The sequence below is a fragment of the Vulpes lagopus genome, chromosome X (assembly GCF_018345385.1).
Source record: "Vulpes lagopus strain Blue_001 chromosome X, ASM1834538v1, whole genome shotgun sequence".
Lineage (NCBI taxonomy): Eukaryota > Metazoa > Chordata > Mammalia > Carnivora > Canidae > Vulpes > Vulpes lagopus.
The window spans coordinates 145,575-166,421 of record NC_054848.1 but is presented as its reverse complement, the minus strand read 5'-3'; the positions used below and the strand labels follow the sequence as shown (position 1 = coordinate 166,421).

The 20,847-nt window shown below is 67.7% G+C and overlaps 2 protein-coding genes across 4 annotated transcripts in view; one reads left to right on the top strand and one right to left on the bottom strand.

Moving 5' to 3' along the window:
- The first annotated feature begins 326 nt into the window (after positions 1-326).
- The window catches only part of PPP2R3B (protein phosphatase 2 regulatory subunit B''beta), a 37,789-nt gene continuing 17,268 nt past the window's right edge, over positions 327-20,847 (top strand). Inside the window, exons 1-3 of one of the 3 annotated variants that reach the window (XM_041740916.1) lie at positions 327-1,099; positions 1,214-1,641; positions 19,174-19,359. In XM_041740916.1, coding sequence (XP_041596850.1) covers positions 1,336-1,641; positions 19,174-19,359 — 492 coding nt within the window. In that variant the 5' untranslated portion in view covers positions 327-1,099; positions 1,214-1,335. Of the gene's footprint in view, positions 1,642-11,341; positions 11,785-19,173; positions 19,360-20,847 lie in introns of those variants that run through there. The other 2 variants (XM_041740917.1, XM_041740918.1) reach the window with 2 other exon arrangements.
- LOC121482890 lies at positions 6,816-11,455 on the bottom strand. Its single transcript, XM_041740919.1, has 2 exons — positions 10,928-11,455; positions 6,816-7,651 (listed from the first exon to the last, which is right to left on the bottom strand). Exons 1-2 carry the CDS (start codon positions 11,453-11,455, stop codon positions 7,574-7,576), a joined length of 606 nt encoding a protein of 201 aa, XP_041596853.1. The 3' UTR covers positions 6,816-7,573.

Genomic DNA, 20,847 nt, shown 5'->3' with positions numbered 1-20,847 from the left:
TCCCGCCGCGCACGCACCGCGCATGCGCGCCCCGGCCCCCGCCGGGCCTCCGGCTCGCTCCCGCTGGGCACGCACCGCGCATGCCCGCCCCCGGCACCGGCCCTCTGCCGGCCCCGCTCCCTCAAGCGCCTCGCGGCGGGCACGCACTGCGCATGCTCACACCCCCAGGCTGCTGCCCCTCCCCCCGCGCCCAGCCCCAGCGCCCCCCGCTTGCAGCCACGCCCCCACCGCGGCCCGGCCAAGGTCGCCGCGTCCGACGCCGGGGAGCGCGCGGGGCCCGGGCCGCCGTGATGACGTCACGCGCTGCGGTGACGCGCGACGTGGGCGACCTTGTTGGGGAGCGCGGCCGGCGCGCCCGTTTTGAAGCTGCCGGGGCTGCGCCGGCCTGTCCGCGCTCCTGCCGCGCCGCCGCCCGGGACGCTGCCGCCGGGACCCCGCCCGGTGCCCCTCCCGCTCCCGGGGGCGCCGCCCTCCGCCCCGCCCTCCGCCGGCGCCTCCGCCGGGGCCTCCGCCGGGGCCGGCCGCTGTCCCCACCCGCGCCCCGCGCCTCGCCTCGGTATCGGGCCCGTGACCCCGCGACCCCGAACTCCAGGTTCTAGGCGCGTGACCCCGCGACCCCGCAACCTCGAACTCCGGGTTCTAGGCGCGTGACCCCGCGACCCCGCAACCTCGAACTCCGGGTTCTAGGCGCGTGACCCCGCGACCCCGAACTCCGGGCCCGTGACCCCGCGACCCCGAACTCCAGGTTCTAGGCGCGTGACCCCGCGACCCCGAACTCCGGGCCCGTGACCCCGCGACCCCGGGACCCCGAACTCGGGGTTCTAGCCGCCTGACACTCCGGACCCCGCGACCCAGCCGTGACCCCGCAACCCGGGGACCCAGAATTCCGGATTCTAGGCGCGTGACCCCTGAGACCCCGCGCCCCGGCTCGTGACCCCGGGACCCCAATCTCTGGGCCTGTGACCACGGCATCCCCAGACTCTGGACTCCGCGCCCCCAGCCCGTGACCCCGTGACCCCGAAGTCCGGGTTCACAATCCCTGGTCCCTGGGACCGGGATTCCGGGTTCTACACGGTGACCTGGCGACCCCGAACTGCAGGTTCGCAATCCCCGCCTACCCAGGACCCTGAACTCCGGGTTTGGCCCCCAGGGCCCAGGGCCCAGGGCTGCAGGCCCGGCACCCTCACTAGGCCGGCTGTCACCCCGTCCCCAGGACCGGGACCCCCGCTGGTGGCCAACCCCGGCCCCGCCGAGCTCCATTCCGGCCACACTCGGCCCGCGCGTCTGGCGGGGTGCAGAGGAGGGGCTCCCCGGGAGCGCGGCTCGGCCGTCCGGATGCCGCCCGGCAAAGTCCTGCAGCCGGTCCTCAAGATGAAGGTGGACGAGCTGTTCCTGCGCTGGCTCAGCGAGTCCAGCACGCAGGCGCTGCTGCGGGACTGCCTGCAGCGGATCAAGGTGCCCGGGAGGAGCCCCGGCGCCCTGCTCGCCCCCGCAGCGCCCACCTGCAAGCCCGGGGTGCTGGACGGCCTGGGGGTGCCCAGCCTGTCCCCCGCGTCTACCGCGCTCCCGCTGGGAGCCGCCTCAAGTCCCAGGAGTGGCCCACACCCACGAGGGACTCGTCGATCCACGGGGACCAGAGCCGTAAGTCCGTGCGCACTTCCGCTCGCACCTCCGAGGGTAGCATGGGGGGGGGTTGTGGCTGCACCAGCGTCGCGCTCAGGTGGGTCCCCACACATGGCGGCCCTGCGGGCTGAAGCCGACCCACGCGGCCGTGTGGCTCCTGAGGTTGCTCCACTCGTCGCCTTCAGGGCTTTTGCAGTTTCTTCTAGAGGCTCGGGCGGGGGGGGGGGGGGGGGGGGGGGGGGGGAGGCGGTGGGCTAGAGGTCACTGCCTCCTGTGTGGTCTCGTCCCTAAAGGGTCCGGGGTGCTTACAGGCAGGGGTGCAGCGGACGAGGCGTGGATTTCTGCCACGAGGCTCCGTGGCCCTTCAGAGCCCTGCCGTGGTGGCCACAGCAGTTCACGAGCAGGCGTGGCTGGTGCCCACTGCTGCGCCGGGACCTGTTGTGACGCGGCCCACGGGGTGTCTGTGGGGAGCAGGCAGGAGGCTCAAGGCCACGCCAGACCCCGCCTGCTGTGGATGCCCCGGGTCGCCCCCCAGGGAGGCTCCTCCAGCTGCAGGCCCCAGACCGTCCTGCCTGCCCTGGCTCGGGTCACTGTCCCCCTGACTCGCAGGACCAACGCACGGTCCACGGTTGCGCCCGGAGTGCTCATCGCCTGGAGGCCGCGGGGCATGTGAGAGGCCAGCGCTCGCACAGGAGGCTTCCTCTCGCAGGGCCGGGGGCGTCCGTCCTCAGCGGGCCTACTTAGGGCTGACCCTGAAGCCCGTCTCGGGGAGGCCCCTCCACTCTCGCAGGTACATTCTGGAGCCTTGGGACCCCCGTGACCTCACGTGAACCCCATGGGGCCTGCAGGTGGCAGGTCAGCCGTGCACGAGTACGGGCCCTGGATGCCTCCCGAAGGGCGTGTTTCTGTAAAGCAGGCATGGAGGTGCGTGGCGCTGCGGGTTAAGTTCAGGTGTTCACAGCACAGAGAGGTTCTTCGTGTCAAGTGGGAAGCACACTGGGCAGGAGGGAACAAGGGGACTTGGGAAGACGTCCCGTGTCCCGCCTCACTCAGAGGCTGCAGCGGTTGGGCCGCGGGAAGGCTGGCTGATGAGCCGGGCCGCCTGCAGCCATCTGACTGGGAGGTGCGTGGCCGCCTGCCCGCGGGCTCGGGCAGGGTGCTTGGGCAGGATGCAGCTCTGGGCCCAGGGTGCTCGGGCAGGGTGCTCGGGCAGGGTGCAATGCTCTGTGCCCAGGGTGCTCGGGCAGGGTGCTCAGGCAGGGTGCAGCTCTTGGCCCAAGGTGCTTGGGCAGGGTGCTCGGGCAGGGTGTGGCTCTGGGCCCAGGGTGCTCAGGCAGGGTGCTTGGGCAGGTGCTTAGGCAGGGTGCTCAGGCAGGGTGCAATGCTCTGGGCCCAGGGTGCTCTGACAGGGTGCTCAGGCAGGGTGCAGCTCTTGGCCCAAGGTGCTCGGGCAGGGTGCTTGGGCAGGGTGTGGCTCTGGGCCCAGGATGCTTGGGCAGGTGCTTGGGCAGGGTGCTTAGGCAGGTGCTGGGGCAGGTGCTCGGGCAGGTGCTTGGGCAGGGTGCTGGGGCAGGGTGCAATGCTCTGGGCCCAGGGTGCTCGGGCAGGGTGCTCGGGCAGGGTGCGGCTCTGGGTCCAGGATGCTCAGGCAGGGTGCTTGGGCAGGTGCTTAGGCAGGGTTCTTGGGCAGGGTGCAATGCTCTGGGCCCAGGGTGCTCTGACAGGGTGCTCAGGCAGGGTGCAGCTCTTGGCCCAAGGTGCTCGGGCAGGGTGTGGCTCTGGGCCCAGGATGCTTGGGCAGGTGCTTGGGCAGGGTGCTGGGGCAGGGTGCTCGGGCAGGGTGCTCGGGCAGGGTGCGGCTCTGGGCCCAGGATGCTCAGGCAGGGTGCTTGGGCAGGTGCTTAGGCAGGGTGCTCGGGCAGGGTGCTCAGGCAGGGTGCAGCTCTTGGCCCAAGGTGCTCGGGCAGGGTGCTCGGGCAGGGTGTGGCTCTGGGCCCAGGATGCTTGGGCAGGTGCTTAGGCAGGTGCTCGGGCAGGTGCTTGGGCAGGGTGCTGGGGCAGGGTGCAATGCTCTGGGCCCAGGGTGCTCGGGCAGAGTGCTCGGGCAGGGTGCGGCTCTGGGCCCAGGATGCTCAGGCAGGGTGCTTGGGCAGGTGCTTAGGCAGGGTGCTCGGGCAGGGTGCAATGCTCTGGGCCCAGGGTGCTCTGGCAGGGTGCTCAGGCAGGGTGCAGCTCTTGGCCCAAGGTGCTTGGGCAGGGTGCTCGGGCAGGGTGTGGCTCTGGGCCCACAATGCTTGGGCAGGTGCTTGGGCAGGGTGCTTAGGCAGGTGCTCGGGCAGGTGCTTGGGCAGGTGCTGGGGCAGGGTGCAATGCTCTGGGCCCAGGGTGCTCTGGCAGGGTGCTCGGGCAGGGTGTGGCTCTGGGCCCAGGGTGCTTGGGCACGGTGCTCTGGCAGGGTGCTCGGGCCGGTGCTTCGGCAGGGTGCTCAGGCAGGTGTGGCTCTGGGCCCAGGGTGCTCGGACAGGGTGCTCAGGCAGGTGCTTCGGCAGGGTGCTCAGGCAGGGTGCAGCGCTCTGGGCCCAGGGTGCTGTGCATGCTTCCTCGGCTGGCTGCCAGGGCTCGAGGACGCTGTGCGCCCAGCGGGGGGGGGGGGGTGCGCACTGGTGAGCTACCACGATTCACGCCCAGTCCACGGAGCACCCAAGTCTCACTTCCAGCTCGGGTCACGGTCTCGGTTGTGAGATTCAGCCCCGCGTCGGGCTCCACGCGCAGCACGGACTCTGCTGGAGACTGTGTGCCTCTCCCTCTGCCCCCGCGCTCTCCCCCGCAAGGCAGAGATGCACCCCGTGTGCTGCCGCAGCCCTGAGACACCCTGAGGCCCGGCGGGTGCCGGTGCAGGACGCGGGAGGAGGCAGGGAGGGGCTGCTGGGCCCTGCTGCCGCCTCGGGACGATGGGAGGTCCCTGGGCTGCTCGGCAGTGCCCGCGACCAGCAGGGCAGCTGTTTTGACGAGGAGCAGAACGCGGTTTTTCTCTTTGGGGTGTTCACGGCAACGTCGGCCCTTGTCTGGGACGTGACGTTGACCTGAAGCGCGTCCTAGCATGTTTGGAATTTACGGACTGTTTCAGGGGAACCTCGGGCAGCGAGGTGTTCTCACGCGGACCAGATGCCAGGGCCCCAGTGCCGTGCTCCCCGCCCACGCGCTGCGGCGGCCGTGTGAACGGAGACCCGATTCCCAGGCACAGACGGGACGGGTCGGTCGGGTGCTGCTCAGGGTCTGAGGGCAGGTCCCAGGGACAGAAGCGCCCTGCTCCAGACACGGGAAGGCGGAAGGTGCGCCCTGTCGGCGGCTTCTCAGCCCTGCTCCGTGTGATTCCCCAGCTGCGAGGACCCGGAGGTATGGGTCGTCCAAACGCTCCCACTGAGCGCCCGATGGCCCTGTTACGTCACGCACCCCGCGAGTGTCGCCGCACACGGATTACGTGCCGGGTTTGCAAACACGTTACATACACGCTAGGCACACTGGGGCGGCCCCTGCCTGACTCCCCGCAGAGAAGGCGGAGTCTGAATGGCGGGGACTCCATGCCTCTCACTCCCACGGTCCCACCAGGATGTCCTTGCTACGATGACCCTAAACGCACCTCTAGGGAGGTTCTTCCCAGGGCAGTCAGAGCTAACTGTGCACGGGAGTGTCTGCGGGACTTCCTACCCCGGGGACCTCGTCCGCGGGAGACATCGAGGTGCAGTTTGAGGGACCACGGACCCGGCTTTCCTTCCTAGAGGACGCAAAGTGGTGCTTTAAACAGATGTTAGAGCTTAGGTCTGGTCCAGCCGCCAGTTCACGCTCCCTGCAGGGCCTCCCCCTACTCCTCCCCCCACAGTGGGGAACGTCCTGGTGACCTGGACCAGTGGCCAGTTCACACTCCTCCAGGGCCTCCTGCCTGCTCCTCCCCGCATGGGGAACGTCCTGGTGACCTACCATGTTCGTTCATCCTCCGTGTGCTGTGTGGTGAGCAATAAGGACTCAGGTTAGAGTATAAGTAACCCTAACGTCGCCTCGTCTCACCACGTCTCGGAGCATTGTAGCTCCTGGGCCTGGGGAAGCCCCGACTGTCCCTGGAGGACTCCCCCAGAGGCGCGCTAACGCATCAGGGGACAGGATACCCAGGATACCTTCGCCTGTGACCACCGTCAGCAGACACAGCGCTGGCGGTGGGATCTGACGTTCCTGAAACGCCAAGGGCCGCCGCCTGGGCAGTAGAGCTTCCTTTGCACCTGTGCTCTGGTCGCCGATAAGGTTCCCTTCGGGTATTTCCTCTGGTCTTAGGTTGGATTCTCTTCTCACATGGAGCCGGGAGGGTTCTCCGTATAAAGCTTGAAGCATGTGCTTTGTAACGCAGGTGTTCTGAAGGAGGTAGGGGGTGTGAGGACTTGCTCACAATGTTGGGGGTATGGGGGTCCCTCGGGAGGGGTGCGAGGGCCCCCTCAGGTGGTGGGAGGGCATGGGCCCCCTCAAATGGTGGGGGGGCATGGGACCCTGTCTGTTGGGGAGGGCAGAGTGTCCTTCAGGACGTTCTGGGGTTCAGGTGCTCCCACAGCAGGTGGGGGGATGCAGGGGCTCCATGGCAAGTGGGGACACTTCCGACTCTGGGGGGCCCCTGTTGACTCACAGGGCCTCCAGTCTCCCCAGCTCCGGAGAAGCCGGCCTGGATGCTGATGCCCCAGAGGCTCACCTGCCCTGCGGCTCGCACCTGTACTGTCCTGGACCTCACCTACGGGAGGGTCTGTCCCCAGCTGCACGTGCCCCGATGCCCCTGAACGGCTCCCTGGCAGGTGGGCAGCTGCCACTTCAGGGTGCAGCCATCGCAGACGTTAGGTGGCCTGGCTGTCACCTAGGCGGTGCTTTCCCCTTTCCCGCTCTCAAGCTCCGTTCACTCCGACACACCGCCGTGTCCCCCAAGCAGCCAGTGTTGTCGTGAAGCTCGTCTCCTGCAGCCGTGCGTCCTGCAGATCGCCAACAGCTGCGTTCCATCAGCACCCCGCAGTGGTGCCTTCCTGTGGAACCCGTGCGGCCCGCTGCGTCCTGGGCTGCTTTCCGCTGTTGTGATGAATCCCGCTGAGGATTTTAGTTTTTTTTTTAAAGATTTTATTTATTTATTTATTCATGAGAGACACAGACAGAGAGGCAGAGACACAGGCAGAGGGAGAAGCAGGCTCCCTGTTCATCCCGGGACCCTGGGGCCACGCCCTGAGCAGCCGCTCCACCCCTGAGCCCCCCGGGTGTCCCAGGACTTTGGTTTTTAAGTGTTAGTGTCAGCGTATGTTTTCATTTCTCTTGGGGAGACGCCTGCAGTGCAGTTCCTGGGGGTGACGGTGAACACACACTTAAAGTCTGGGGAACCGGGCGCACTGTTCTCCGGTGTGGCTGTGCCTTTTGGCGTCCCGCGGGGGGTGCACGGGGATTCAGTCGCCCTCCCTGTGGTAGCTTCCATCCCGCTCCACACTGCAGGCGTCCGCGTCACCGGGGTCACACCGTGCACGCCTCATGGGACGGCTGTCGAGCAGTTCCTGGGGTTTTGGCCGGGGGCGCACTGAGGATGTGTGTGTCATTGGTGAACTGTGGACGCACGTCCTCCTCCCGCGTTGCCTCCTTCACGGGCTTGCTCGCTTTGCGCGGACGTGCTGCGGTTCCCTGCGCGACCCATTACAGCTGCTGCACGTGCGTCCACTGCTGCTCGGTGACGTCCTTTCCCTTTGTGCTCACGTCTCCGGAAGCAGGAAAGCTTCACGCGTCGATGACGAGCGACTTGCCACAGGTTTTTGTTGTGTCCCAAATAGGACATGGTATGATCTAAACAGTCTTTGCCACGCTCAGGATTGAAAAGGTTTGCTCCTCTTTCTTCTATGAGATTTGCAAGCTGGGCTTTTATATTTAGGTTTTGGGGTGCGTTTCAGGCTACATTTCGTACGTGGTCGTCCTGCGTAAGGTCCATCCTACGTCCTGGGCCGTCAGAACGTTCGCGGTTGCTCTTTGGGAAGAAGTATTTTAAACGTGAGTCGGACAGCAGGGACCAGGGATGCTTTTCCCTCTGTGCCCCTCCGTCCCCCCCACTCTCATAAATATAGCTCTGAACCCTTGAGTTGCTAATAATGTTACCCCAAAATGTATGTATAAGTGGACAAATGAGGAAACACTTTCTTTTTTTATATTTGGAATAAGATTTTGGGCTTGTAGCTGCATTTCCCGTGCAGCAGTCCCATCCGTGGGACGTCTCACAGAGCCCCGTGCCGTGGTGCCTGGTTCGCGCGTGCCTTGGTCGCGCAGAAATCCGCAGCAGCGAAGCGAGAGGACTTCATTTGAAGGTGGCGTTTTATCCTGCCCGGTGAGGCCGCACGCAGGCACCCAAGCTCTTGCATGGCGTGCCTCGCCTTGCTGTGGGCCTCCTGTGCTCTGGCCCCATCGCCGCGGCGTGAACAGACGGCCCCACGCTGAGGACCTAACGGGCAGAGCTCACAGCTCTGGGGTGGCATGTGGGGCAGCTCGGGGGGCAGGCGTCTGCTCTGCGTGGCGCTCTGCTGCCCGCCCCGTGTGCACGCCAGGAGCGTTGCACCAGCAGGGAGGGGCGGCCCCGTGCACGGCTCGCACACACCCTCCTGTGGCGGCAGCAACGTGTGGCCCCCGCATGAGCCCACCGTGTCCTTGTGGGACAGGCTGCAGTCACGTTACAGGGGGGAGGCAGGGAGGCCCTGCCCGTGTGTTCAAGCTGCACAGGTCACATTTCCTGTCGGGGGCGTGCATGGAAAGAGGAACGCAGCAAAACCAGCCGGCGTGGCCGTGCTTGGCAGGACACCCCGCGGCCCCATCTGATGCACGCCGTCCCCGGATCCCTCGTCCCGGTCGCGTGGTGTTCGGGCAGCCTTCCTGCCAGTGGCCTCTGGGTCTGAGTGCACCAGCCTTCCTGTGGCCTCACACAGCACGCCTGGGTCGCCCAGCACCCGCGTTTTCCGGGCACCTGGTGGTTTGCACACCCTGCCCGGGTCTGAGTGTCTGGACGCCTCAGACGGGGTGGGTGGCAGACCTGTGAATCCTAGAGGACCTATAAGAAGTGGCAGAGATGGACTTGCTGGGATGAGACAGCAGGAAGGTGGGGGTGGGGGACGTGGTCCCGAACAGGACTTAAAACAGGAACAGGGAGGGTGCTTAGGGCACTCGGGGCGGCGCCCCTGCTCTCCCGACCCTGTAGCTGCAGAGGCCCCGTAGCTGCAGACTCGCGTCCTTGTCCGGGGTCCAAGCCCCCAGGTGGCAGCACCAGGAGGAGCCAGAAGGACTCGCAGGACTCGCAGGGATCGTGAGCTCATCACTAATGCGCCCCCCAGGGCCAGACGTTCACAATGGGGGGCCGGGGCGGGGGAGGGGAGCTCATGGGAGCCCTGCGTTTCCATAAACCTGAAAGCGAAGCCTGTTACAGAGGGAAGGTGGGTGCAGTGTGCTCTGGGCCAGTGCTTAGTGACCGCTGGCATTTCCTGGATGTCCCTGTCCCTGGAGCAGGAAGAGAGGCCACGTCCACCTGCTGGGAGTCCACCTGCTGGGAGGCGGGATGCCAAGTGCAGGCAGACGAGGTGTCCCTGGAGTCCTGCGGTTTCCTGGGGGCCCAGCTCTAGAGAGTCTGTGAAGGAGACGCTGCCCAGGTCCGTGGCTTCGTGCTGCTCCGGGGTCCTGCGTGTCTTCGGGACGCCTGTGTCTCTGAGTGCGCTTATTCAGACAGTACCTACGCCGTGTGCTGGACTGCACCGTCTGCGTGAACCCTGTGCACGTGGCTGCTGTGCCTGCCAGGCGGTGCGCACTGGACACCTCGGAGGAAGGAAGGGAGAGAAGCGACGGCAGCGACGGGCAAGGACCCGTAAAGAGCCGCCTTCTTCTAGGGGATTGGAGAGGGCAGCAGCCCCCTGGGTCCTTTCCCGTCTGGGTGCCCACCCAGGCGCTGGTGGCCAAGGAGCCTCAGGGGGAGCAGATTGCGGGTGGGTCCTGGGGCACGGGCGTCGGGGGCAGGGTGAGGCCTGCAGCGAGTGCTCCATGTGTGTTGTCACAAGAAGAGGGCCGTCTTTCTCCGGAGGACGCAGTGTTGTCCACGGAGGGGCATCTCGGCTGCCCATACCCCAAATGTAACACTCGCTCGGTACTCAAGTGTTTCTGTCTAGTACATCGCAGGCCTTAATCTGGGCCTCGCAGGTGGGCTCTCTGTGGGCCCTGCAGGTGTGGTTGCTCAGGGCTCTACGGGTGTCCTTTCTCGGAGCTCTACAGGTGTGCTCATCTTAGGGAGTACAGGTGCGCTCACTGTGGACCCTGCAGGTGCGTGCACTTGCTCTGGTGGGCCCTGTAGGTGCGCTCACTCTGGGGTGTGCAGGTGCACGCACTCTGGACCCTGCAGGTGTGCTCACTCTAGAGTATGCAGGTGCACTCACTCTGGGGCCTGCAGGTGTGCTCACTTTAGAGTATGCAGGTGCGCTTGCGCTGGGGTGTGCAGGTGCACTTGCTCTGGACCCTGCAGGTGCGCTGACTCTGGGGAGTGCAGGTGTGCACACTCTAGAGTATGCAGGTGCACTTGCTCTGGACCCTGCAGGTGCACTGAGTCTGGGGAGTACAGGTGTGTCAGTGGGGAATGCAGGTGGGCTTGCTCTGGTGGGCCCTGCAGGTGCGCTCACTCTGGGGAGTGCAGGTGTGTAGATCTGGGGAGTACAGGTGTGCTGGCTCTGGGCCCTGCAGGTGCACTTGTTCTGGGCCCGGCAGGGTGGTTGGTTCCTGTCTGTGGGATGGCTGGACTCCGAGGTTCTGCTCCCCTTTGCTGCTGGGTGTGCCTTAGTGTCTGTGTCACACCTGGGATCCTGTCCTTGAAACCACTCGGGTCACGCGGGGGACCTCCGGCAGGCTTTGGGGGTCAGCCTCCTCGTTGGGTCTTTCCTTCCTGGTGCCGAGGGAGGTGGAGAGCCTGGGACGTTAGGTTCCCAGCCCCCTGCTCCGTCCACCCTGTGCTCTCTGTGCGCGGTCAGGACAGTCCCTGTGTGGCCGCAGCGTGGGGCCACCTGTGCTGTGTGCTTGCATTGTGCCTGTGTTAGTAGGGGCCGTCCTACGTCCGTCACCTGGACCGTGTGCGCCCTGCTGCGTCCTGAACCTCACATACTGTGCTCCGTGGCCCTCTGGTCACTTCCTGCAGTGAGCGTCCCTCCCTTACCTGGGTCGCCTTCCCAAGTACCAGTGGCCTTTGCTTCCTCCGCTGTACCAGTGGCCTTTGCTGCTCCCCGCTTACCTGCACGTCATCCAAGGTCCACAACCCATATTCCGCACAAGCTGCCCTAAGGCACGTTGTCTGCCTCTGCCTCTGCCTCTGCCTCTGCCTCTGCCTCTGCCTCTGCCTCTGCAGGAAGGCCGGGTGGGATCTTGCAGGCCCCGAGGACCCGGTGCTGTATTTCCTCAGCCCTAAGTGCAGAGGGCGGGTGGTGGGTGGTAGCGCAGACCCCTTTGTTCCGGGCAGGATTTCTGGGAGGGAGCAGCTGCTCTGGAGAGCGCCCCGCCCCCCACCGCCGCCTCTGCTGACTCGCTGGGTCACCTCCCAGTGGGGACAGCGCCCCCGCCCTGCCCCCGCCCCCGGGGCCAGCAGGCGTGTCCCACAGGGCTCCTTGCGGGGCGCAGGCAGGAGCAGGGGCGCAGGCAGGGGCAGGGGCGCGGGGAGCGCGGCGGCCAGAGCACCCCAGGAGCCGGCTCCGACGGCTGCCTCCGGCCCAGTGGCTCCCGCCCGCGGCCGTGGGGAGGAGCGGGAGCCCCCCCCTGCAGCCATGTGCCCGCGTCAGCCTGTGGAATGCGCGCCGCCAGGGCCCGGCCCCCAGAGCGCCTGGCCGGCCACGCATGGAGCGCGCTGAGCCCGGCCGCCCGGACCGTCCCGCCGGGCGCCGCGGCCCCCCCGAGCCCCCCGGGCCCGTGCAGCCCCGCGAGCGAGAGCGCAGCGCCTGGACCGGCCTGCGGAGGCCCGTGCGCGCCGACATGCGGCTCCGGGAGCTGTCGCTGCGCCAGGACCCCGATCTGCGGCAGGAGCTGGCCTCCCTGGCCCGCGGCTGCGACTTTGTGCTGCCGTCCCGCTTCAAGAAGAGACTCAAAGCTTTCCAGCAGGTGCGGCGGGGGGTCGCGGTGCTGCGTCCTGGGATGGGGGCTGGCGTGCCCGGGCCTCCCCTCCGCGGTCGGGCGGTCGGGGCGGTCGGGGCAGTCGGGCGTCCCCCAGAGCGGGAGCGGGGCAGCCGGTGTGCCTTGGGCCAGCCGCCCCGCCTGTCCTCAGCCCGTCCTCAGCCGCCCCTGAGGACCGCGTCCCTGCAGCCCGCCTGCACCGCCTGTCCCCCAGCTGCTGGCGGTCCTCGGGAGTCATCCCCCGGGCTCTTCCCGCTCCCTGCCTTGTCGCCCCCGGGCTCCCGCAGCCGTCGTCGTCAAGGGCTTGTACTAACCGCTGGCTTGTGAACTTTGTCGTCGTCCCGGGAGCTCAGAGGAGGAAAACGTGGCTTTGTGTGTGTGACTGTGTACATTTGTGTCTACGTGTGTCCGTGTGTGCATCGTGTGTCTGTGCGTGTCTCTACGCGTGTGTCTGTGTGTCGTCAGCTGGTCTCAGGGGAGCACTGAATTGAAAAGTCTGGCTCTTCCTGTGAGTTCCCAAGTTACTCTGTATCGTGGGTTTGTCTGTGGCCTGTCACCCTCTGCCTGCCCCCTAGTGCTCGGGTGCCAGGGGTCGGTTGGGGATAGGACCACAGGTCTGCACAGGGGAGACAGGACAGGGGGCAGGATGTGGGGACAGGATGGGGTGGACCGGACGGGGCAAAGGATGAGGGGTGGATGGGGTGGGAGTAGGATGAGGCACAGGGTGGGTGGTCTTGGTGGGGGGGACAGGACGGGGGAGGAAAGGGCACAGGATGGGTGGTCTGGGTGGGGGGCACAGGAGTGCAGGGCCGGAGGGGGAGACAGGACAGGGTGGAGGTAGGACGGGGCACAGCAGCACAGGGCTGGAGGTGGGGCACTGCTCCCCAAATGCCTTCCATCTGGGCCGACTGACACTTGCCACGTGAAAGCCCAGCGTTTCCTCGGCACGTGGGGACTGGGCGCCTGTGTGGCCTCAGGAAAGAGCCCCCAGAGTCCCAGGTCTGTGCGGGGCTGGGAGGGGGAATCAGTCGTCTGTGGGGGCACCAGGGTTGGGGGGCGGGGAAGGGCTGCTTGGCTGATGCGACTGCAATTTTAGGGTCAGGAGCTGCTGGGCCCTGCGTGCCTTGGGGGCTCGGAGGTTGCGTGGGGAGGTGGGTGGAGCTGTGCTCTGCTGGGGATCTTTAAGGCGGAGGGGGAATCAGGGGATGGCCCTGTGGAGTCCTCGCACCGCAGCTGCTCCTCCGGGTGTGCTGGGTGGGCCGACCTTCCAGGTGTCGCCTTGCGCTGGGCCTGGGCCGCCGGTGGGCTGACCGTCCTGCAAGTGACTTGCCCTCGCCCTCGGGGCCGCTGCGCGCAGAACTGGTTCCTGAAGCCCTGGTGGTCCTAGGCTGACCGGCAGCGTCTCCAGCATCACTGTGGGGAGAAGTTCTGTGAATTCCTTTAGCCGGAGGCTGTTCCCGTGCTGGAGACAGCAGTCAGCCGTGTCCTGCGGGGGGGACGGGGGGGGGGGGACAGGGCACAGCGCCTCTTCTCTGAGGGCCCTGCAGTCAATCAGACGGTGTTTCTCGTGGGGGGGTAGGGACAGTTGGGGGAGGAGCGGGGGGGGTTCCTGGCTTCCTTCCCCCCCGGGGTATCTAGGTGTGGATGTGCACACGGCCCTGGGCACGGAGGTCAGCATGTACTTGTGCCAGTGGGGGCCACTGGCACGGTGGGACAGAGATGGAGGGACACGGATGGCGGGTGATACAGGGGATTGCAGGGGGCGGCGGGGGGGGGGACCAAGGCAGGGATGAGGGAGGATGGGGGAAGGTGGGATTGCGGGAAGTGGCCTGAGAGCCCCACAGGAGAGAGGCTAACAGGGATGCAGGAAATGAGATTGGGAGAGATGGGGAGGGGTGAGGATGGGGGAGGAGGATGAGAGGGGAGATGGGGAGGGGGAGGATGGGAGGGGACAAAAGAGACAGGGGAGGGCTGAGGGATGCGGAGGGGGATGAGGGGAGAGATGGGAAGGGGAGGATGGGGAGAGGGATGAGGGGAGGGATGAGGGGAGAGATAGCAGGGTTGAGGATGGGAGGGGGACAAAAGATGGGAGGGGTGAGGGTGAAGATGAGAGGAGAGATGGAGAAGGGGATACATGGGAAGGGGACGGGTGTTGCAGGAGCTGGTGCGGAGCAGCCTCGGGCACCGCGGCTGTGCTGCGTAGGCATCAGGAGTGTGTCCACGTGTGTCTGGGCTGCGAGCTCGCCCCACACCTGCCGTCCCGGGTCCTCAGGCTGCGGCACCCACTGGGGACACCTGCTCCCCAATGCTGCAGCCTGCGGGCCCTGGGTCAGGGAACCCCACCCCTGCCCCACCCCGGCCTCGGATGAGGGCTGACCTGCGCTGGCTGAGCTGGGACCCCAGCTATCGCTCCCCCCTCCCCGTCGCCCCCCTGCCCCCATCACCCCCCTGCCCCCGGCAGTGCTCCCCAGGCTCCCCCAAGCGGAGCGGCAACCTGTGCACCCTGGGCAGTGCCTTGGTCCCCGCTCCTGCCCCTTGTCACTGCCTGTCCTGGCCCTGCAGGGTCCTCCACAGGGACCACGGGCCCTGCACAGAGCCAGGGGAGGCCCCGCGACGCCATCCCCAGCTGACGTGCCTCTATGTCCAGCCAGCCGCCCCCAGTGACTGCGGGGCCTCTGGGCTCTGGCTGTGGGGACCCAAGCAGGGCCGCAGGCTCAGTGGGGTCACGGTGCTGGGGGTGGGTCGGCTCCCTGGACGCAGGCTGCCAGGGCCAGGAGGGGACGGGACCGCCCGTGGCTGAGGTGTGGGAGGCGGCTGACTCTCCGTGGCACCCCGGCCTGGGTGGGGTGGGGACGACGACCCTGCGCACAGTTTCCACCCGTGGGTGCGGCCTGGTGGAGAGCAGACCCTCCCTGTGTGCTGTGCCCGCGGGCACCGAGCTGGAGCGAGGTCCTGAAGTCCCGGTGGGCCACGTTGGCCTGGTCCCTGGCCCTGGGAGCCCGCGCCCCGCCCCAAGTCGCGCGTGCTGATGGGCCGCCCAGAACCTCCCCAGGAGCACGGCCCGTGCCGAGGCCATTCCGGCTCCTCTGCACCACGGCCTGAGCTCGGGGGTCCTGTTTCTGCACCCCGGGCGTCCTGTGTGAGGCTCCTTGGCATGTGTGCCCCGTCGTGGGGATGGCCCGTGGGAGGGGAGGAGAATGCGTGCCCGGGGGCCCTCTGTCCCCCGCCCCCCCCACGGCCTCGAAGTGCCTGAAGCTCACCTGCGCGTCCCCCGGAGCCACCTGGCCCACCCCAACAGCGGCTGCACATCTGCGGCCCAGGTGGGGGTGCGCCCTGGGCCACTGCAGCTGACACGCCCCCGCCCAGCGCAGCTCCGCGGCCTGCCAGGCCCATCACCGTCACTGGGCTTTTCCTGCGTGTCTGTCCCGCGGGAGGGGGTGAGGTCCCTTCCGACGTCCCCGCCCTCGCCCTGTGACAGGAGGCCGGTGTTCAGACAGGATCCCCCGGCAAAGCCACAGCCTGCACCGTGCATGTGCCAGGCGCGGCCGTCCACCCCGAGAGGCCGTGGTGGCTTCGACAGGACCCCGTGGGCGGCCCCCCGTGGACAGTGGACAGGGGTAGCCCCACCGTGTGTGTGCTGGACGCCGCGGCCATGCTCCCGCTCGGCGGCCTTGTGGTGACTCAGTGTGCTGGACAGAAATAGCTCTGCGAGGGGACGTGTCGTCTTTATCAGGGAGCTCCGGGCGGTGTGCCCCACGGGCTCACACGGAGGGGGCGGCTGGCAGGAAGGTGGGCGCAGCACCTGAGAGCCGTTGCTCCGCGCGCACCTGCCGGTGCGGGTTCGCCGTCACAGCGTGTGGCCTCCTGGAGCCCAGGGACTCAGCCGAGCAGGGCTCGCGCCGGGCGGCAGCCGGGGTGGCCAACTCCCAACGGCTCCCAACGGCTCCCAACGGCGCCCGCGGCCCGCAGGAATGCGCGTCCTGCAGCTGTGCTGCCGCCGGGTCTATTTATGTCCCCGAGATTAACCCTGGACGTCCCCGCGGCCGCGCTAGGCTGCACTCCGGCTCCTGGGGCCGTGCGTCGGGCTACGGGGCCTGTGGACACGGGCCCTGGGGACATGGGGCCTGGGGACACGGACACAGAGCCCAGCCTGCCTCCTTGCTGCCTGCCCCGTGGCGCTTCTGCCCTGGGCGCTGAGGCTCTGTGTGCAGCCCCGGTCGTGGCAACAATGCTCCATGCGCGGCCTGGGTCGCGGTCCCCCTCCAGGGCACAGAGTCCACGGGCCCCCCAAGACCCCTCCAGGGCACAGAGTCCACGGGCCCCCCAGGTCCCCCTCCAGGGCGCAGAGTCCATGAGCCCCCCAGGTCCCCCTGCAGGGCCCAGACTCCATGAGCCCCCCAGGTCCCGCTCCAGGACCCAGACTCCACTGGCCTCCAGGTCCCCCCCTCCAGGATGGAGATTCCCCAGGGCCCCCCCATCTCCCCTGGAGCGTTGGCAGCCTGAGGCCGTGCTTTCTTGTCAAGGTGTAGATGGTCCCAAGGGAATTTTGTACAAGACCCTGTTGGGCACCCGTGGGACCCCGAGTCGAGGATTGGCCTGGGCACCTGGGCTTGGACGCTGCACAGGTGAGCTCTCCTGACCCTCGCAGCTGCCCCGGCTCGGCCCCCAGTCTGCTCTGTAGGCTTCTCACCAGGACGGTGCCGTGGGACCCTACTGCGGTCGGGGTGGGTGTGGGGCCCAGCGGCTCCGAGGTCTGGGTGGGCGCTGCAGGTGCGGTGGGTGCCGTTACCTGCTGGCAGCACCTGTTGGCCTCCTGTGACCCTCCTGCAGGAGTGGGGGGGGTGTGGGCCATGGAGGCAGGATCTGAGCCTGGTGTGGGAGGGGCTGACTGAGGGAGTGGGGGTGTCTGGGGCAGGCGGTGCTGAGTGTGCCAGAGGCCCTGCACACCTGCCCCTGCCTGGCTCCTGGGCTCCTGGTCCTCAGCATCCGCCCCTGAGCAGGAACCCTGCTCCCTCAGCAGCCGCCATGGGGAAGGAGGAGGGGCGGTGCCCACGCAGGGGTGCAGGGGAGGAGGGGAAAGGGGAGGAGGGGAGGCTTCCCCTGACCTGACCAGGACTCCAGTGACCTGCTGCATGTGTGCAGCGCAGGGACTGGAAGCTGTGTCCCTGGGCTCCCCTTTCCTCCAGCCTGCTTTGTGCCCCTCCCATGCGCACCCCTGCGCCCTGCACCCAGCACCTGGCTGCTCCTTCCTCCCCCTTCCTCTCCATGCCTCCCCCTCCCTTCCCCTCCCTCCTCCTCCCTCTGAACCTCTCCGGGCACTTCCCTCCTCCCTCCTCTCCCTCCTGCCTTCTTCTCTCCCTTTGTGTCCCCCTGGGCCCCTCCCCCTGTCTCTTCCTCCTCTCTCCTCTGTTCTCTCTCCTCTGTCCCTCCCCCCTCCACATTTGGGGGCGTCTCCCTCACCATCCCTGTGCCCCTCGCTATGCAGCTATGTCCCCTGTGTGGGCGCCCCCACCACCCCCACCGCAAACTGAGGAGAGGTCTGATGAGGGGGAGCACATGGCTCCAGGGGGAGGGCTCTGCAGAAGAGCAGAGGGGGTGAACAGATGAGTGACCATGACCAGACCTGTGACTGTGGAGGGCATAGGGACTGCAGGGTGGGAAGGGGATGGGGACCACAGGGATTGTGACTAGAGGGGACAAGGACCACGAGGATCTGTGACCATGGGGGGGACAGGGACCATGGGGATCTGTGACTGTGGGGGGGATGGGGACCATGGGGATTGTGACTAGAGGGGACAAGGACCACGAGGATCTGTGACCATGGGGGGGACAGGGACCATGGGGATCTGTGACTGGGGGGGGATGGGGACCATGGGGATTGTGACTAGAGGGGACAGGGACCACGGGGACCTGTGACCATGGGGGGGACAGGGACCATGGGGATCTGTGACTGTGGGGGGGATGGGGACCATGGGGATTGTGAGTAGAGGGGACAAGGACCACGGGGATCTGTGACCATGGGGGCCACGGGGAGGTTGGGGACCTGTGACCATCCTGCACTGTGGGCGGGAACTGTGGGGACTTGTGACCATGAGGGGGGACAGAGACTGCAGGGATCTATGACCATGGGGCGGGGGACGGGACGCGCGGGGACCTGTCACTGGAGGGGGGGACGGGGTCCGGGGGAACCTCTGATCAAGGGGACAGGGACCGTGCCTGTGGCCGTCGCGCAGCTGGGCAGAAGCCCCGTGTGTCAGGGTGACCGCCCTCGGGGTCCAGGCCCTGCCCGCGCAGGCGAGGCGGGTGCATGTCCGTGTCTGGGCGCCCCTGCCGACAGTGGGGATCCCTGTTCCTCAGGGTCGGGGCTGCCAGGCTGTCCCCTGTAGCCGTGACCCCAGCGTGCCCTGGGTGTCTGCCCCCTCCCCTGAGACCCTCCCTGCGGGTGAGCGTCAGCCTGGGGTCCTTGGGCCTGGGCGCCTGGGGCAGGGGGAGGGGGCGGTGTCCTTGCTGGGTCTGCAGGACAAACCCCCAAGCACTGCCGGGAGCCGGGGGGTGGGGGGGTGGGGGCGGGGGCAGCCAGGGGCTCTGAGCGCAGCCCAGGGCGTCCCCGCCTCGCTGTCCCAGGCCTCCCCAGCTTCAGGTGGGTCCCCGTGGCCGTCACCCCTGGTGACCTCAGCTGTCGTTTGTCCCTGGGGGTGGACAGACGGACACCCGTGCGTTGGCGTGCGCGTGTCACCGACCTGTTTCTGGGAAAGCGCGTACGCGTTCAGGAGCACACCGATCCGGGGTTTTACTGATGGAACCCCGCGCGCGGAAGGATGTTGTTTCACGAGGTGACCGCACGTTCCCTGCGTCCGCTCTGCCAAGCAGCAGCCAGAGTCCGTGTTGTCAGCGGGGCCGGGACGCTGCTGGGACATGGAGCCACCACCTTAGCTGCCACCACGGGGCGGCCCGGGCCACGCTCTGTGCGGCGAGCAGGGGGCGGGCAGGGTGCTGCGTGCGTGGCTCCCGCGGGTCGGGTCAGGGTGCTGGGCACGTCCGGCGACCTCTGTGCTGCACATGCTGGGTCCCCTGTCCTGGGTGCAGCAGCCGCCCGTCACCGACCACCTGAGCCCTGGGCTGGCCCTCCCCTGTCCACGAGCCTCCGCGCTGCCTCCTCGGGCAGCCTGGGCATCCCTGTCCCCGTCCCGTGGGGTCCAGCCTGGGGCAGGAGCGGGGGTGGGGGCCTGGCAGCGTGGGCGTGCGACCCCCGCAGGGACTGCTTGCCGTCGTGTGTCTGGACGTCCCGGGTGCATGTCCTGCTGCCCGGCCCCTCCGCGTGGGCGTGGAGAGTGGCCCGGGCAGGTTCTGACGCGCGTGTGTCTGTGTCGTCCCCAGGTGCAGGCCAAGAAGGAGCAGCCCCTGCCGCCCGCCGCCAGCCAGAGCATTCCCGCCTTCTACTTCCCTCGGGGCCGCCCCACGGACACGCTGCACGTGGACGCTGTCATCTCCAAGATTGAGCGCACCTTCGCCCAGTTCCCGCATGAGAGAGCCACGATGGACGACATGGGCCGCGTGGCCAAGGTGGGCGCCCGCGAGTGCACAGCTCGGCTGCTCACCGTCCCAGCGGCTTGCCCTTCGAAGCCCGCGTGGGACCGCGTGGGAGCCCCGCCCAACGAGGCGAGGGACGCGCGGCCTGGATCGCCATCCCGGGTTCCCCCAGCCTCCATCCCCGGGGCTGCGCACAGGCCTTCGTGTGGTGTGGTGTCGTACCAGGAACCGGCCTGCGGTGGCCTCATGTGTCCTGGACGCCGTGCTGCAGCCGTGTCCACGTCGAGGCGTGCAGGGCTGACTCTGCACACTGGCTGTCGTCCTGCTGCGGGCGTGCACCATGGGGACTCACGCGTGCCCCGTGGATGCGGCGTCCCGGATCCGGGTGTCCATGTGCATGTCCGTGGTGGCCATGCGGGACAGCACGTCCCAGCCTCCCCCGGCACGCGGCCCCACGTGGGCTCTGTGGCAGCACGCGAGGGTTCCCACAGGCCCGGCCCTTCCCGTCTCGGGGTGGACGGCTCCCTTGTGGGCCCCCCTGGGTTGTGCACGTGCCCATCTGCGGAGCCTGCAGTGCTGATGCTGTGGCAGGAAACAGCTGTGAGTTGCACGCACGGTCCCCCACGTGAGGGCATGTGTCCCCATGGGCGCTGAGCTGCCCGCACGCCCCTGCTTCCCCTGCTCCGCGTGCTCCTGCACAGGTCCTCCCCATGCTCCGGAGGCCAGCACTCCCATGGGCTGGGCCTGTGTCCCGTGTTCACAATTCTGCCGTCCAGGTGCAGGGGAGGTTTTCACGCTGACACACGTCGTCGCATCCAGGATTTCCTTGTGGCTTGTGCTCGGCATCATTTCCTGGGAGTCCTTTCAGGGCCGGGGAGGTGGAGCCTCCTCTTCCTGCGGGTCCAGGGCCTGCAGCTATGAGAACGCGTCTCATGGGTCGTGAGGCGGTTGTATGTGGCGCTGTCGGGGTACACCCTCTGGGGAGGTCTTGGCACCCCCGGGGGAAGAGCGAATCACGGGTGCACGTGGATCACTGGATCCTGCCCCTGTGCAGACACGTGTTTCTGTTGTGGCGCCACGACCGTGCTGTGTCGCCGTGCTTTATGGTCACGTTTCAGTGGGGAGTGTGGCTCTCGTGCGTTGAAGGTGTTGCTCAGGGCCGCCTAGGCTCCGGGGACTCCCGGTCACGCCACAGGGCAGTGGAGGGGTCGTGGGATCTGCACAGAGGTCAGCGGGTGGGCGCTGGGGGCCAGGCCGCGTGGCCGTGGAGGGGTCGTGGGATCTGCACAGAGGTCAGCGGGTGGGCGCTGGGGGCCAGGCCGCGTGGCCGTGGAGGGGTCGTGGGATCTGCACAGAGGTCAGCGGGTGGGCGCTGGGGGCCAGGCCGCGTGGCCGTGGAGGGGTCGTGGGATCTGCACAGAGGTCAGCGGGTGGGCGCTGGGGGCCAGGCTGCGTGGCCGTGGAGGGGTCGTGGGATCTGCACAGAGGTCAGCAGGTGAGCTCCTGGGGTCACCCCGAGGG